At 30.5% G+C, this 12,042-nt stretch overlaps 1 protein-coding gene across 2 annotated transcripts in view; it reads left to right on the top strand.

Annotated features, from left to right (window-relative positions):
* LOC130441451 (T-box transcription factor TBX20-like) overlaps positions 1 to 4,492 on the top strand; it is a 49,234-nt gene extending 44,742 nt beyond the window's left edge. Inside the window, exons 5-6 of one of the 2 annotated variants that reach the window (XM_056775149.1) lie at positions 1,746 to 1,822; positions 3,153 to 4,492. In XM_056775149.1, the coding sequence (XP_056631127.1) occupies positions 1,746 to 1,822; positions 3,153 to 3,600 (525 nt within the window). In that variant the 3' untranslated portion in view covers positions 3,601 to 4,492. Of the gene's footprint in view, positions 1 to 1,745; positions 1,823 to 3,137 lie in introns of both variants that reach the window. The other variant, XM_056775148.1, reaches the window with a different exon arrangement.
* The last annotated feature ends 7,550 nt before the right edge of the window (positions 4,493 to 12,042 follow it).

Raw genomic sequence — 12,042 nt, 5'->3', positions numbered from 1 at the left:
CGATGGTTATGCCCTAAGATTAACTCTTATTTATTTTCATTTGATGCAGTGTTTTACTTAATTTCAAAGTCAAAATTACACGAATACATTGATGGGTACTTAAAAGAATAACCCGTTGACTCAGTGGCGGCTCGTGGTAATGACTTTTAGGTGCATTGCGATGTTTCCATCTAAACTTAATTTGTTGCTAATACTTTGTGAAATTTCCGTTGATTTTACTGCCATACAAGAAAAATATGAACCACCACGCACTAATTTTAGCCACTTTTATCATTTTTACACAAAATTTGCAATATTTCAGTTTTAAAAAACGACTTCAATAACTTTAACACTTCCAGCACTTCTAAACTAGTTATGCTTCGAGACTCATTTAGAGTTGAGACGAATTCTAACGAAAAATTTATAATTGCTTCATGAATTTTCATACATTCAATATGTAATGAATCAACTGCAACCAGTACACACTTTAAAAAAATGGTATTTAACCTATTTAGATACAGTGTAGATGGGTTACTGTCAACTAAATTACACCATGTTGAGGATTTACATTGAGAGTAGATTAAGAAACGATTAAATTGAAAATCGTATATATATTGGAATGTATTTTTAATTTTCTTGATCTAATAAAAGTGGGGGAATTGACTGATATCCACTCGGTCGCTTTTTCATGATCATATGCACGAGAAATTCTCATAAAACACCTTCTCACATGTTACTGGCGCTACCGTAGATGTATAACTATAAATCTACCATCTCCATATTATTTTATTTTCTCTTTCATGAATCTTAATACACAATATAACAAAAATCTACTTTTATTTATCAATTGTAGCATTATTTTTTCATGATATTTGATAAGTTTTATATGTTTCGACAAATATATAAAAAGTTGACTGAAATTTATGAAAATATCACTACATTTGGAAAAAATTCAATCTGGGGGATCAGAAACTACAAGTTACAGCAAACCCTATACGATTGGGATTATTATTGAATGATGCTCCTAAGCTAAGTCGTAGCCAATCATTTTGCTTTCGAAATCTTATAAAAATCAGAATATTGCGGTGAATGCTAACCCTGTGAATGATTCAATCGTTTTGAAGAGAAATTTAGGATAGGTTCTATATGATTTCCGATTTACTTAGCCCTCTTCCTCAAAAATAAATTACAATATTAAAAAAAAACAGTTCCCAACAGCTCTCTGACTTATTAGTTTGTCCCACGAACTGCTTTTTTAAAATCAAATGTAAAATGGTGCAAGCCTTTCCATGTGATATCTGGGTAATGTCTTTCAGTTTCACTTTGAGGTTTTTCAACGTGGTTTTATTATAATTTCCGATGTAACTGTTTCATTTGGATGTCCTGATTAGCTGAACATCATATTTAAACTCTATAATAATTTATTTTCCTGGAGAATAGTTTATATTTCGAGTAGACTTCTCGCGTTTAAACAAAAGATTTTTTTTAGTGCGTATAGAATGTTGATTACTAAAGATTTCCTATTAGTAAAAAACGAACTAGTACTTTATAATCTATGTAATAACTTTCTACGAACTTCTGAATTTCAACTGTATATATATATATATATATATATATATATATATATATATATATATATATATATATATATATATATATATATACAAAGCATAGTTTTGGATATTTTGACCCCTAATATGAATAAAACTACCATCTGAAAAGAGTTATGGTATCATCCAAATCTGAATTTATAATTTTCGTTACAGATAACGAAGCTGAAGATTGACAGCAACCCATTTGCCAAAGGTTTCAGGGATTCATCTAGGCTCACTGAATTTGAAAGGTATGCATCTTATTAATAACTTATTCCATTGGCGCACTGAATATATCTAGTCGTAAAAAATTATACGATATTTTGAATAAATAAGAAAACCCTTTATTAGTTGATGATAATTTTCTTTAGGTTTGTGCTATCACAATATATAACAGCGATATTTAATCATTTTTTACACATCTTTGATAAATATAAGGTTTGTACATTAACATCATTTGAAACTGGAGGCATGTAACAACAATTGTTTTTGGACAAACAAGAAATACATCGCAGATCAATGTGTCATTAATTTGGATTAGAAAATTCAAGATCCCAAAAATTATTATCAAAACTACTTACTAGCGCTGCTCTCTTTGAGATATAAGCAAAAACATGAATTTATACAATATTTTTAATGGATAAAATGGATATAATATACTTCGCTTTGACACAAATATAATTTGTTAAATCTAGCAGTTAATTTTAATATCTGTATTAATTTTCCGATATTTTTCTTACACAATTCTCTCTGAATAATTCTCCATCTAAATGTATAAATACCAAAAATAAAACTTTAATATTGTAAGAATTTAACGCGAAATGACTCCGCCTATGGTTTGAAAACGAAACTTAAATTATTGACAAGCTTTTATGTTGATTGAATCGATTAATCCTTTCTGTTCAATTCTGAGTGAAAGGCATCGATTTCAGATTAAACAATTTCATTTTAGGCAGTGACTAAGTATGTGAATGTTGGTTTTTTTTATTATATAAATGGTGTGTTTGTTTTTTTAAATTTATAAATGATAAATATATAGATATCAGACTACTCGTATGAATGGGATGCAAATTCAATCAAAGTAAAGTTGATGTTGTTTTTTTCACATTCTTCAGTTTGCTTCGTTGATGGTTTGTTTGTAATCTAGCGGTTCCAAATACAAACTTTAGTCACAATAATTAATTCAAATAAGCATTATAATTTCCACGTGAACAGTTTCATACTTTTGAGGCTTAATATTAAGTCTAATAATAGTGTTTAAAAATTCATTTCATGTGGTTTTATCATATCATGTGCTAGATACTTTCTTTATCTAAATAAAAAGTATTATAATAGTCCGTGTTTAAATTTGTGGTAAAAATTATTCATTTTGATACGAAAACTATCGATAATTGAGGAAAAGCAATAATATCATAAAAACTGATTTCTAATTTTTCCAACTGAAGTTTGTGCTTACCAATTTTTACTGTTAGAGGTTGCAACGGCTCATTTTGATCAAACGATAACGCCGATGTTAACTATCATTGTTGTTCGTTAATTTTTGGAATTTGTAATAATCGTTACTAGTTTTTGTGATTACAGGGAAACGATGGAGTCGATGCTAGCGGAGCAGCACTATTTCCGTTCTCCTATCCGACCTTTCGTCGACATGGACACCCACAACAACAACAACCTTTCCTTAGAAGAAAAAGCTATACTCGCAGCTCGTTCGCAGCTCTTTCTTCGAGCAGCTGCGGCTGCTGGTCCTTACGGACCTCTAATGGGCGGCATATACGCTGGAGCAGGTGCTTCGCAGAGCAATCCAGTTCCGCCAGGTCTACTTTGGAACCAATGGGCGTGTCTCGGACCGTCTCTCATCGCCGCTCAACACCAACATCAGTTGGCGGTTGCGGCGGCGGGAAGTTCGCAGCTTCAATCACCTCTTAGGCCATTGGCGCAGCATAGGTTTTCTCCTTATACTCCGCCTCAAAGGACATCGCCTGATACGAGTTTGAGGGATGATAGAGAGTCGCCTAATAGTCCTTCTTAAAGATATTCTTTTGTGATATATTATTGTAATGGGAAATTTGTTATTTCAAACAATTTTATTTAAGCTAAAATTATACAGATTGTCTCATACAATGAAACATCCTTTATAATTTTCAAAGTGACATACAAAAATACGGAATTTGTTATTTGTACAATATATCCATAATTTATTTTACATTAAAGTTAGTGTATAGGCTTCATCGTGTATATCATCGGTTTCATTAAAACGATGAGACATCATTTATTCTGAATTGTTTGACAAACTTCCTTGTAGAGAAAGCGAGTTACAAGAAACGATGAGTGATATGATGAGCCTGAACTGTAGAGTGATAAAACTTCCTCACCCGAGTGAAGGGATTCTTTTTCAAAAACGAATAAAAAAAATTCTTTCATATGTATAGTTGAAAAAATATAAATTATTCATTTATACCAGTCGAAAATTCATTTTATGTACAAATTGATCGATTGCAAATATTTACGAGACGTACCGTATCGCAAAATATAAATAATTATGTTAATAAGAGTTCGAATTGTTGAAGAAAATATGATAATTTAAAATTTTCGTCTATAAAATGGGGCAGGTTATGAAAAATTTTCCTAATTTCAAAAAACGTGTTCAACATTTCAACTTTCAAAAATTGGAATAGTTTATACAAATAACTGTTGCTCGGAATGAAGGAGGTTTTAAAAAACGATCTCAACCGTTTTTTCAATATATATTATGATCTTATTATTAATTTCACCCTATATAAGTAGAAAGTATTTTTTTGTCAACTGTGAAAACTGTCATTCGTGTATGTAAATATTGTAAATAAATAAAATTTCAATATAACCTTATGAAAATGTGAAATTTCCTAATTAATCACTTTAATAAATTTGTAAATATGAGAAATTATTTTTTTTTTCATTTAAAAAACACGTTGCGCGTATTAATTCATATGTACATATCAAAAAAACGCGCTTGACGCAGTTTCCTGAAAAAATTAAAATTTGTTTTCATTAAGAAATACTTATAACTAATTTCCCAAACGTCTAGGCACAGAGCGATGTCAAACATTTTCCAAAATCTATAACTGGTTAAAGTTACTTTCCTAAAAACTTCTATCGACAAATATTTTATCAGGATTATATGTTAATTGCTCGAAAACCTCTCCAGGATGCAATCTTATCATATTTTGAGGAATTTACTCAGTTCTAAGCTTAACGAATGCCGCCTTAAAACACTTTAGCAATTTTGTGTTCACAGGACTGAATCAAAATCAAATCCAAAGAGAATTTCCACAACAAAGCATGGCCAATGCTGCTGCTGTAACGGCTTCTAATTTCAGGCCCGCAAACATGAAATTCATGTTCATGTTAAGTTTTGTGTAATTATTTCTAGATATTTTCTTAATTGTTTTTTTCACTAGGTTCCGACATTATAAGGTTTTTACAAGGTATCTGAAGAATAAGGAAGATGGAATCGTGTTATATCTTAGATATTTCATAAGTTATACAATAAAAATGAAGGCTCAATGATCTGTTTGTTACATGAATACATATAGAAGGCAGTGAACGTGTTGAAATATCAGGTTTTGATTTTGAAAATTAGGTGAAACATGATAAAAAAGTCTTGTATCCATATGGTAATTCTTCTATAAATTGATGAAGTTTCACTAGAAATGTGTCAAATTAAAGTGAAAATCTCGTGTTTTTATTTTCATATTTTTGAATAGTCATTGTCTGTTTATAAAAATATAAATTAACTTTGAAAAATGTTCTTTCAATTAGAAAAAGTTTATTCTACATAATTTTTTTCTTTAAAACTTATTTCTAATGATCCTCGACACTGATATCAATAAAAAATAGTTGTAATTAATAAAATAAAAAGATTTTAAAGCTCAAATTGTAATTGTCAAAACTGAAATGTATTTCTTTCGTGGAAGGTTGGTCAAAAAATTATCATATTCGATAAGACTTCTATTACATACAATTCAAACTATTTGATGTTGAATAAAACTGTTATTATGAGATTATTGAAGTATTTCTTTACAATTATTTTTTTTATTTAAACTGAATCAAGTAAAACAAACTGTTTTTAACACTAACCACCAACTGAATGGGTGAAACAATTTTACGCATATCTGAAGTTGTAAGATTTCGATGGTTAATTTTTACTTAACTGGAATCTCTCCAAATCTCCATTAAATTCTTAATGAACAAGGTAAAAAAGAAAAATATGTAGTAGAACACCGTGTTGTAAATGATGAAAACTTATTATTTTTACAAGCAACATTCTTAAAAACATTCGTTTGCAATAACTTTTCGCTGTGTCACTTGTATAAAATAATGTAAAACAAAACAAAAATTAAAGTTGATTTTAAGTAATTTGTTGTTTTATTATTTTTATATGTACATAAACTAATGTCGTACTTATCGATTATTATTCTTCTTACTTTTATTAATTTTTTTCTTTAGAAATCGAAAAATTACATAATATACACTCAATATTTCTATTTATTACTTTCAAAATTACCTTTCTGGAAGAAGGGATCAAATAGAAGTATAGAATATAACATAGCAAGGACGAATGGAATAATTTCAATAAATTCAGTGAATAGAAACGCAGAAGAAAAAAATTGAAGTTGTAAAAGAGATTGGCAGATGTGAGAACAGCTTCAGAATACAAAAAAAAAGTATATAGAAATATCTGAATTAAATTTAGGGTTTAAAGTTGTATCCTCAATCGACAAATCCCTCTCCTTCTCTCCTTCAGCAGATAAAAATAAAATGATTTTTAGTAAAGAAAGCTACGTTAAAACGTACAAAAACTGTTTTTTACTTCATAAATAATCAAAATAATTGAAACCTAATCATATCTCGATACAATAAACATTTTTTGTACATCGATATCGTGATTCTATGATTAATAATAACAAACTACGAGAAAATGATAATTATCTATAGTCAATATATATGTCCCAAAGACATTTCTTCATCTGGTGGTCTCCATCAATCAAACTCACATTATGCTGTCTCTTTTGACGTTTCCCTCTCGCTCTCCTACGGCCTCTCAACGAATTGGAAACCATTAATAACATAGAAATATTTTATGTATCTGCTTTTGCGACTTCTTAGAGGAGCACGTTGTCAGAAACACTACAAGGGTCATACAAAGACTACAATTTTGGAAATCATAATATATGCCATTATGTATTTAACGATATTCATAAAGGGTCTTTCGTATTGAAAACAAATCGTGAAGGATGAGATCGAAATCAACTTTGTTTTCCCAAATGTAACCGGCTGTTCAATAAAGGATGGCGTCGTTACTTGGACGTTTATATGAACACGTGTGAACTTTCACGTAAATAGATAAACTCATTTGTATATTCCCAGTTATTCAAGTAAACGTTTTTTTTTGTACAATAATGTAAAGTGTAGTAATAAAGTTATTAAACGTGTGTAAAAGATTTTTCACCTTCACTTCTAACAATAGAAAGAAGGAAGCACCGCATAGATGTAGTAGAAGCCCTAGACGTGTCTATTAGTCAGTATTAGCAATTTTCTGGTTGGCGTCTTGGGTTAGATAAAGCTACACTTTCAACACTCTCGACAACTTTTGGAAGAGTACCTCGTATTTAAGCTTTCTATGTGCAGGAATCAGTTTTGTGATTGTGGATTCCTTCCACACTGCTAAACAATAAACGTTTGGTTCAAGGAGACGTAAAAGACTTCTTATCGACCGATAAAACTTATTCGACAACCAGGTAACCTCTATAATTACACACGTTCATGTATAATCGTAAACACACTGCCTTTTGATGGTTTCTAAAGTAACCACCTCGAATGAACGACCAGAATCTTCACCATTTGTACAACCGCGTTTAAATTCATCAAACCAATAACAAATGTTTCTTTTCGATTAAGCTTTTGAAGCCATTACTGAGCTTGTTCACTATATTTATTAATCAAAAAACAATGATAAATTAACACAACCATTTAAACGGCTGTCACTTTTTTCTGACTAATCGAAATGTCACGAAAATTAACGCATAATCTGTTGAAAGTTGGTACTTCATAAACGTCATACGGATTTGACAATGACATTGACATCTGTGTGTCAATCACACGACTTATTAAATGATGTATTATTAAAATGATTAGCACAAATCCTTCATAGTTTATCACCGAATCTGTTTGAATTATAACTAAAAGCTTTTCGCTAAATGTCATGAAATTTTACGCATAATCTTTTGAAAGTTGGTACTTTATAAACGTCATATGGATTTGACAGTGGCAGCGCCATCTCTGTGTCAATCACACGATTTTTTGAATGATGTTATACTAGTTTGAATACATCGATGATTCGTATCTATAAACGACATTTTAACCAAAAACTCCAAATCGTGTCCATATAATAATAGTTAATCAGCGAATGTAATTTCAATTTCCAACAAAATTAAAAAGTTTACCCCTCCTAAAAGATCGATAAAGCCGTATCAGACTAATGTTTCGCATATTCTGGAACGTCAAACACTTTTATGTCAATTTCGAGAGATTCTGAACAAACACATTACTAAAGATTCTTGTGTAGTAACCCTGTTTGAATAAAAACTTGATGTTTGTTTTGTTGTTTATTGATATTAACCCTCGTATTTATTAAATATGATGATGGTGTCTTGTAGATAAAACTTCTTATATCTCAACATGCTCCATGGATCAATATCTCAAGTTTTTGTGGCAGAACTGAGGTGTAAGATTAATGCTGTGAATTATCAACTTGGATTATTCTAGAATAAAATTCTGCTTCTCTCTGGGATACATCAAGACATTAATACCAACCCCCGAGAATAATTACCACTGTTATGGTAGATAGAAAAGAAGATGATAGATGGCTTGGAAAGTGGATTGGTGATGGGACGAAGACATTTTTATCAAACAGAAAAAATTGATACAAATTATAAAAAAAAACATAGGATAATTACAAAACATCACATATTGTTCAAAATAATTTAGTTTTATAGTAATTTTTTTGTTAAAAAATAAGTAACATATTTATCACATCTTCTTTTGATTTTAGAATTTTAAATCTTTAAAAATTTTTGTTTGATACGAATTTCATGTTTATAATTGAGCTCTCCATTCCATTTTACTTTGCTCTTAGATTGTACGTCCTGTGTGTATTTTCTAAAGAATTCAGATTGAAAATTTTCCAAAATAAATATGTTTTTTTCCTTTTTCTTTAATCAGACGTCGTATCTTGTCAACTGTTCATCTGTATCGGATACGAAGTTGATATGAGCGTTGCAAGTACAGTAGAAACTCGATTATCCGGCCCTCAGTTATACGGATTCGCGATTATCCGCAATATCAACTGCAACCAATTAAATAATTAGAGTCAAGTTACAAAATATAAGATATCAAAGGGTGGGCCATTTGTGTGTCATAATAATGATTGAGGTTTTCAGATTATGTCGGATGACGAAATCGTAGAAAACATATTGCAGATAAATGAACAGCAGGAAATCTAGACGCGGAAAATGATGTAGGACTTTCTCATGATGAAGCACTTCAGGATCTGGAAATAGTTTGAAAAACAAACAGAGAATAAAACCGTGAGTTTACTACGGCTGAAACCAATTCGTGATATAGCAGCAATGAAGAAAAAAAGTAGCTTACGTCAAATGTCAATTGCCAAATCTTTCAAACCAAATTAAACTAAGTAATTATCATTTTTGATTAATAATGTTAATATTTATTAATAAATATTACTATTATTAAACTTATTTTATTTAACAAAACCCGTTTTTCTTCATATATTCGATTATTCGGACTTTCGATTATCCGAATCCCTAACGACAACAATTAGTCCGGTTAATCGAGTTTCCATTGTACAAAATAAGAAGATGAGCGATGAGATAGGCAGTCACGCTTTGTCCTATTTACCGATTTCGTTTCTGGGACTAAAACGAATTCCATTAATTGAAAGTGGAGTTAACAAAGTGCCACCAACATGTCAGTAGACAGTTTCGATGCTTTTACGATAAGATTTTATGAAAAACAGTTAAGGTACCATCTAGATGATGAAATAACGGATGAACAATTTGACGATTTGACCCTTATTGTAGTGACGTATTGGTAATTTGTTTATCAATCATCTGGTAAAAGATATTGAAGGAATTTCTTAACTGAACATGAAAAATAATAAGAAAAATATGATTTTTGTCTATTTTTCTAAATAGAGCGATTCGTTGCTTGTAAATCGAATTCAAACGTATATTGTGTATATGTGTGGTCGAATATTTCATTAAATTTTAAACAAAGTTAATTTATGGAATGTATAATATCCAGAAAACAGGTATAAAACCCCAAATTACGTTATCATTAGTTCGTATCAGTTGTATATTGTTGTGATCACAGTAGATTTTGATGATTAACCGTAAAAAATTCATTAAACCCAATGTAATTGAAAATACTGATTAATTATGAATTTAATAAGGAAGCCGCCTTGTAATTGCAACTAACGCACGAATTAATGAGATAACATGTTTTTTTTTTTGTTTTAATTTTTGGTTGGTATTATTAGTTATTAATAATTAGAGATGTTATCAGTTATGGAACGTGTTAAGTTTATAGAATTTACACTTATCAATTGGATTAATTCTGGACCTCACTGTATATATTCATTTAATTAGATTTCATACGTACTACAACTCAACAATAATGATGTTATTAATATTCTAATTAAATGTGTAAATACATTATTATCATCTAGTATGTACAGTATGTACTATGTAAATAATAATTTGAGACTGATGCGATTTCAACACGACATAGAAATGATTTTATTCTAATGATTGTTACGGTATATGAAAATGTATATACAGTGTTGTTCGCAGAAACTTGAACTGTGAAATATATGAATAAATTTTCTGATTTTATAATACTCCGCCTATGCTCGTCCAAAGTGTAATTTTACACATAAAGTAAACATGTCGTTGCTCTCAAGCCAATTAGCTCTTCCTTGAAAGCCAATAAATCGCTGCTCGTTTCCGAAATGGGATAGAAGTACAACAAGGCGAAGGGGAGATCCACAGAAATACCACATATGAAGAGATTTCCCTCGAGTTCGTACGGCGTTAGCCCGCCACCGCCGTAGGCAACATTTTCCAAAGGGAACGCTGCTATTTCTAAATTACTGAATTGAGTTTTCTATATATTTTCGTTACCCCCTTATTGCGGTGGTGTTTAACGGTGGGAAAATCGGTTTTGTATTATTGAGGCTGGAGGGTATGGGAACAATATTTAAAATGAATATGCGTGAGAATATAAACAGGGATTCAAAAAAAAAACATTAATAACTATAAAAAATATAAAATTATACAGAAAGTAATTGCAAACTACAATGCCGAAGAGTTTCTTGAAATACAACGATATATATTGAGATACTCTTGAACAATTTATTTAAAAATATGATGAGGGGGGAACGTTATCCATCCCCACATTTTAGGATAATGATTATCTTCACTATTATTTAAAAAAAAACAAGTATCAAAGACACAGCTTCAAGTACTTTGCCCGAATTACTGTTTATGGAATCAGAGGTCGTTCCTAAGTGGGTTTTTAAGAATTGAAGAAATATGACGACTAGGGTAGCTAAGAAATTTATTCCGTTTCGAATAATTAATCACAATAATGTTGGAATGAATTTTTTGTCCACAAATCCGGTTGTTTACGACGAATTATTTCGTATAGACGCCTCAAAAAGGCCAAATAATATACTTTATCAACTGTTTGATCCTATGGAATTAATACATGGTAAACTACATCAGGAAAATCAAAGAAAACATAAATTTTGACGAGGTTTTTGATGCGCTTTAGTTTTAACATCGTTTAGTCACAACTAATGATGCGTTCGATGAATTGCGACCTTTACTCGACGTTTTTATTTATTACAAAAAATTCAGGTACAAAAAACATTAACCAAAATATGTTAATTCATGGTAAATGCCTCTGCTACGACACGACGATTTCCTCAACTTTTTAATGTTATGGAGAATGGGCACGGTCTTCACTGCAACTTTTACCTATAGAGTTATCAATGAAAACTTTTCTGAATCGAACTAACATAATTTCAAAGTCATTAAATTAACTATATGAACGGTTTACCACGTTCACCTTCAATCTTGAATGATGTCATCGTTAAAATGGGAAGAACATTTTCAAGAGCAGTCAAATAACTTATTTGCGACATAATTCCGTTAAGTTAATGGCGTTCCTGAAGAACTAATCAACTTTATTGGATGTAATCAACAGATCCTTATAATTATTGAATGAAGAGGTGGTGCAATATCTCAGTGGCGGATATCACACGAAAAGAGTACCCCATTAATATCTTCAGTTATCGAGGATCTTCAAAAAAAAGTACCTCGTATTGAATTAGTTATTTTTCGACAATGGA

Source organism: Diorhabda sublineata, chromosome 3 (assembly GCF_026230105.1).
Source record: "Diorhabda sublineata isolate icDioSubl1.1 chromosome 3, icDioSubl1.1, whole genome shotgun sequence".
Lineage (NCBI taxonomy): Eukaryota > Metazoa > Arthropoda > Insecta > Coleoptera > Chrysomelidae > Diorhabda > Diorhabda sublineata.
Note: the sequence above shows the minus strand (reverse complement) of the source record. Positions and strands in the feature narration are given on the sequence as shown.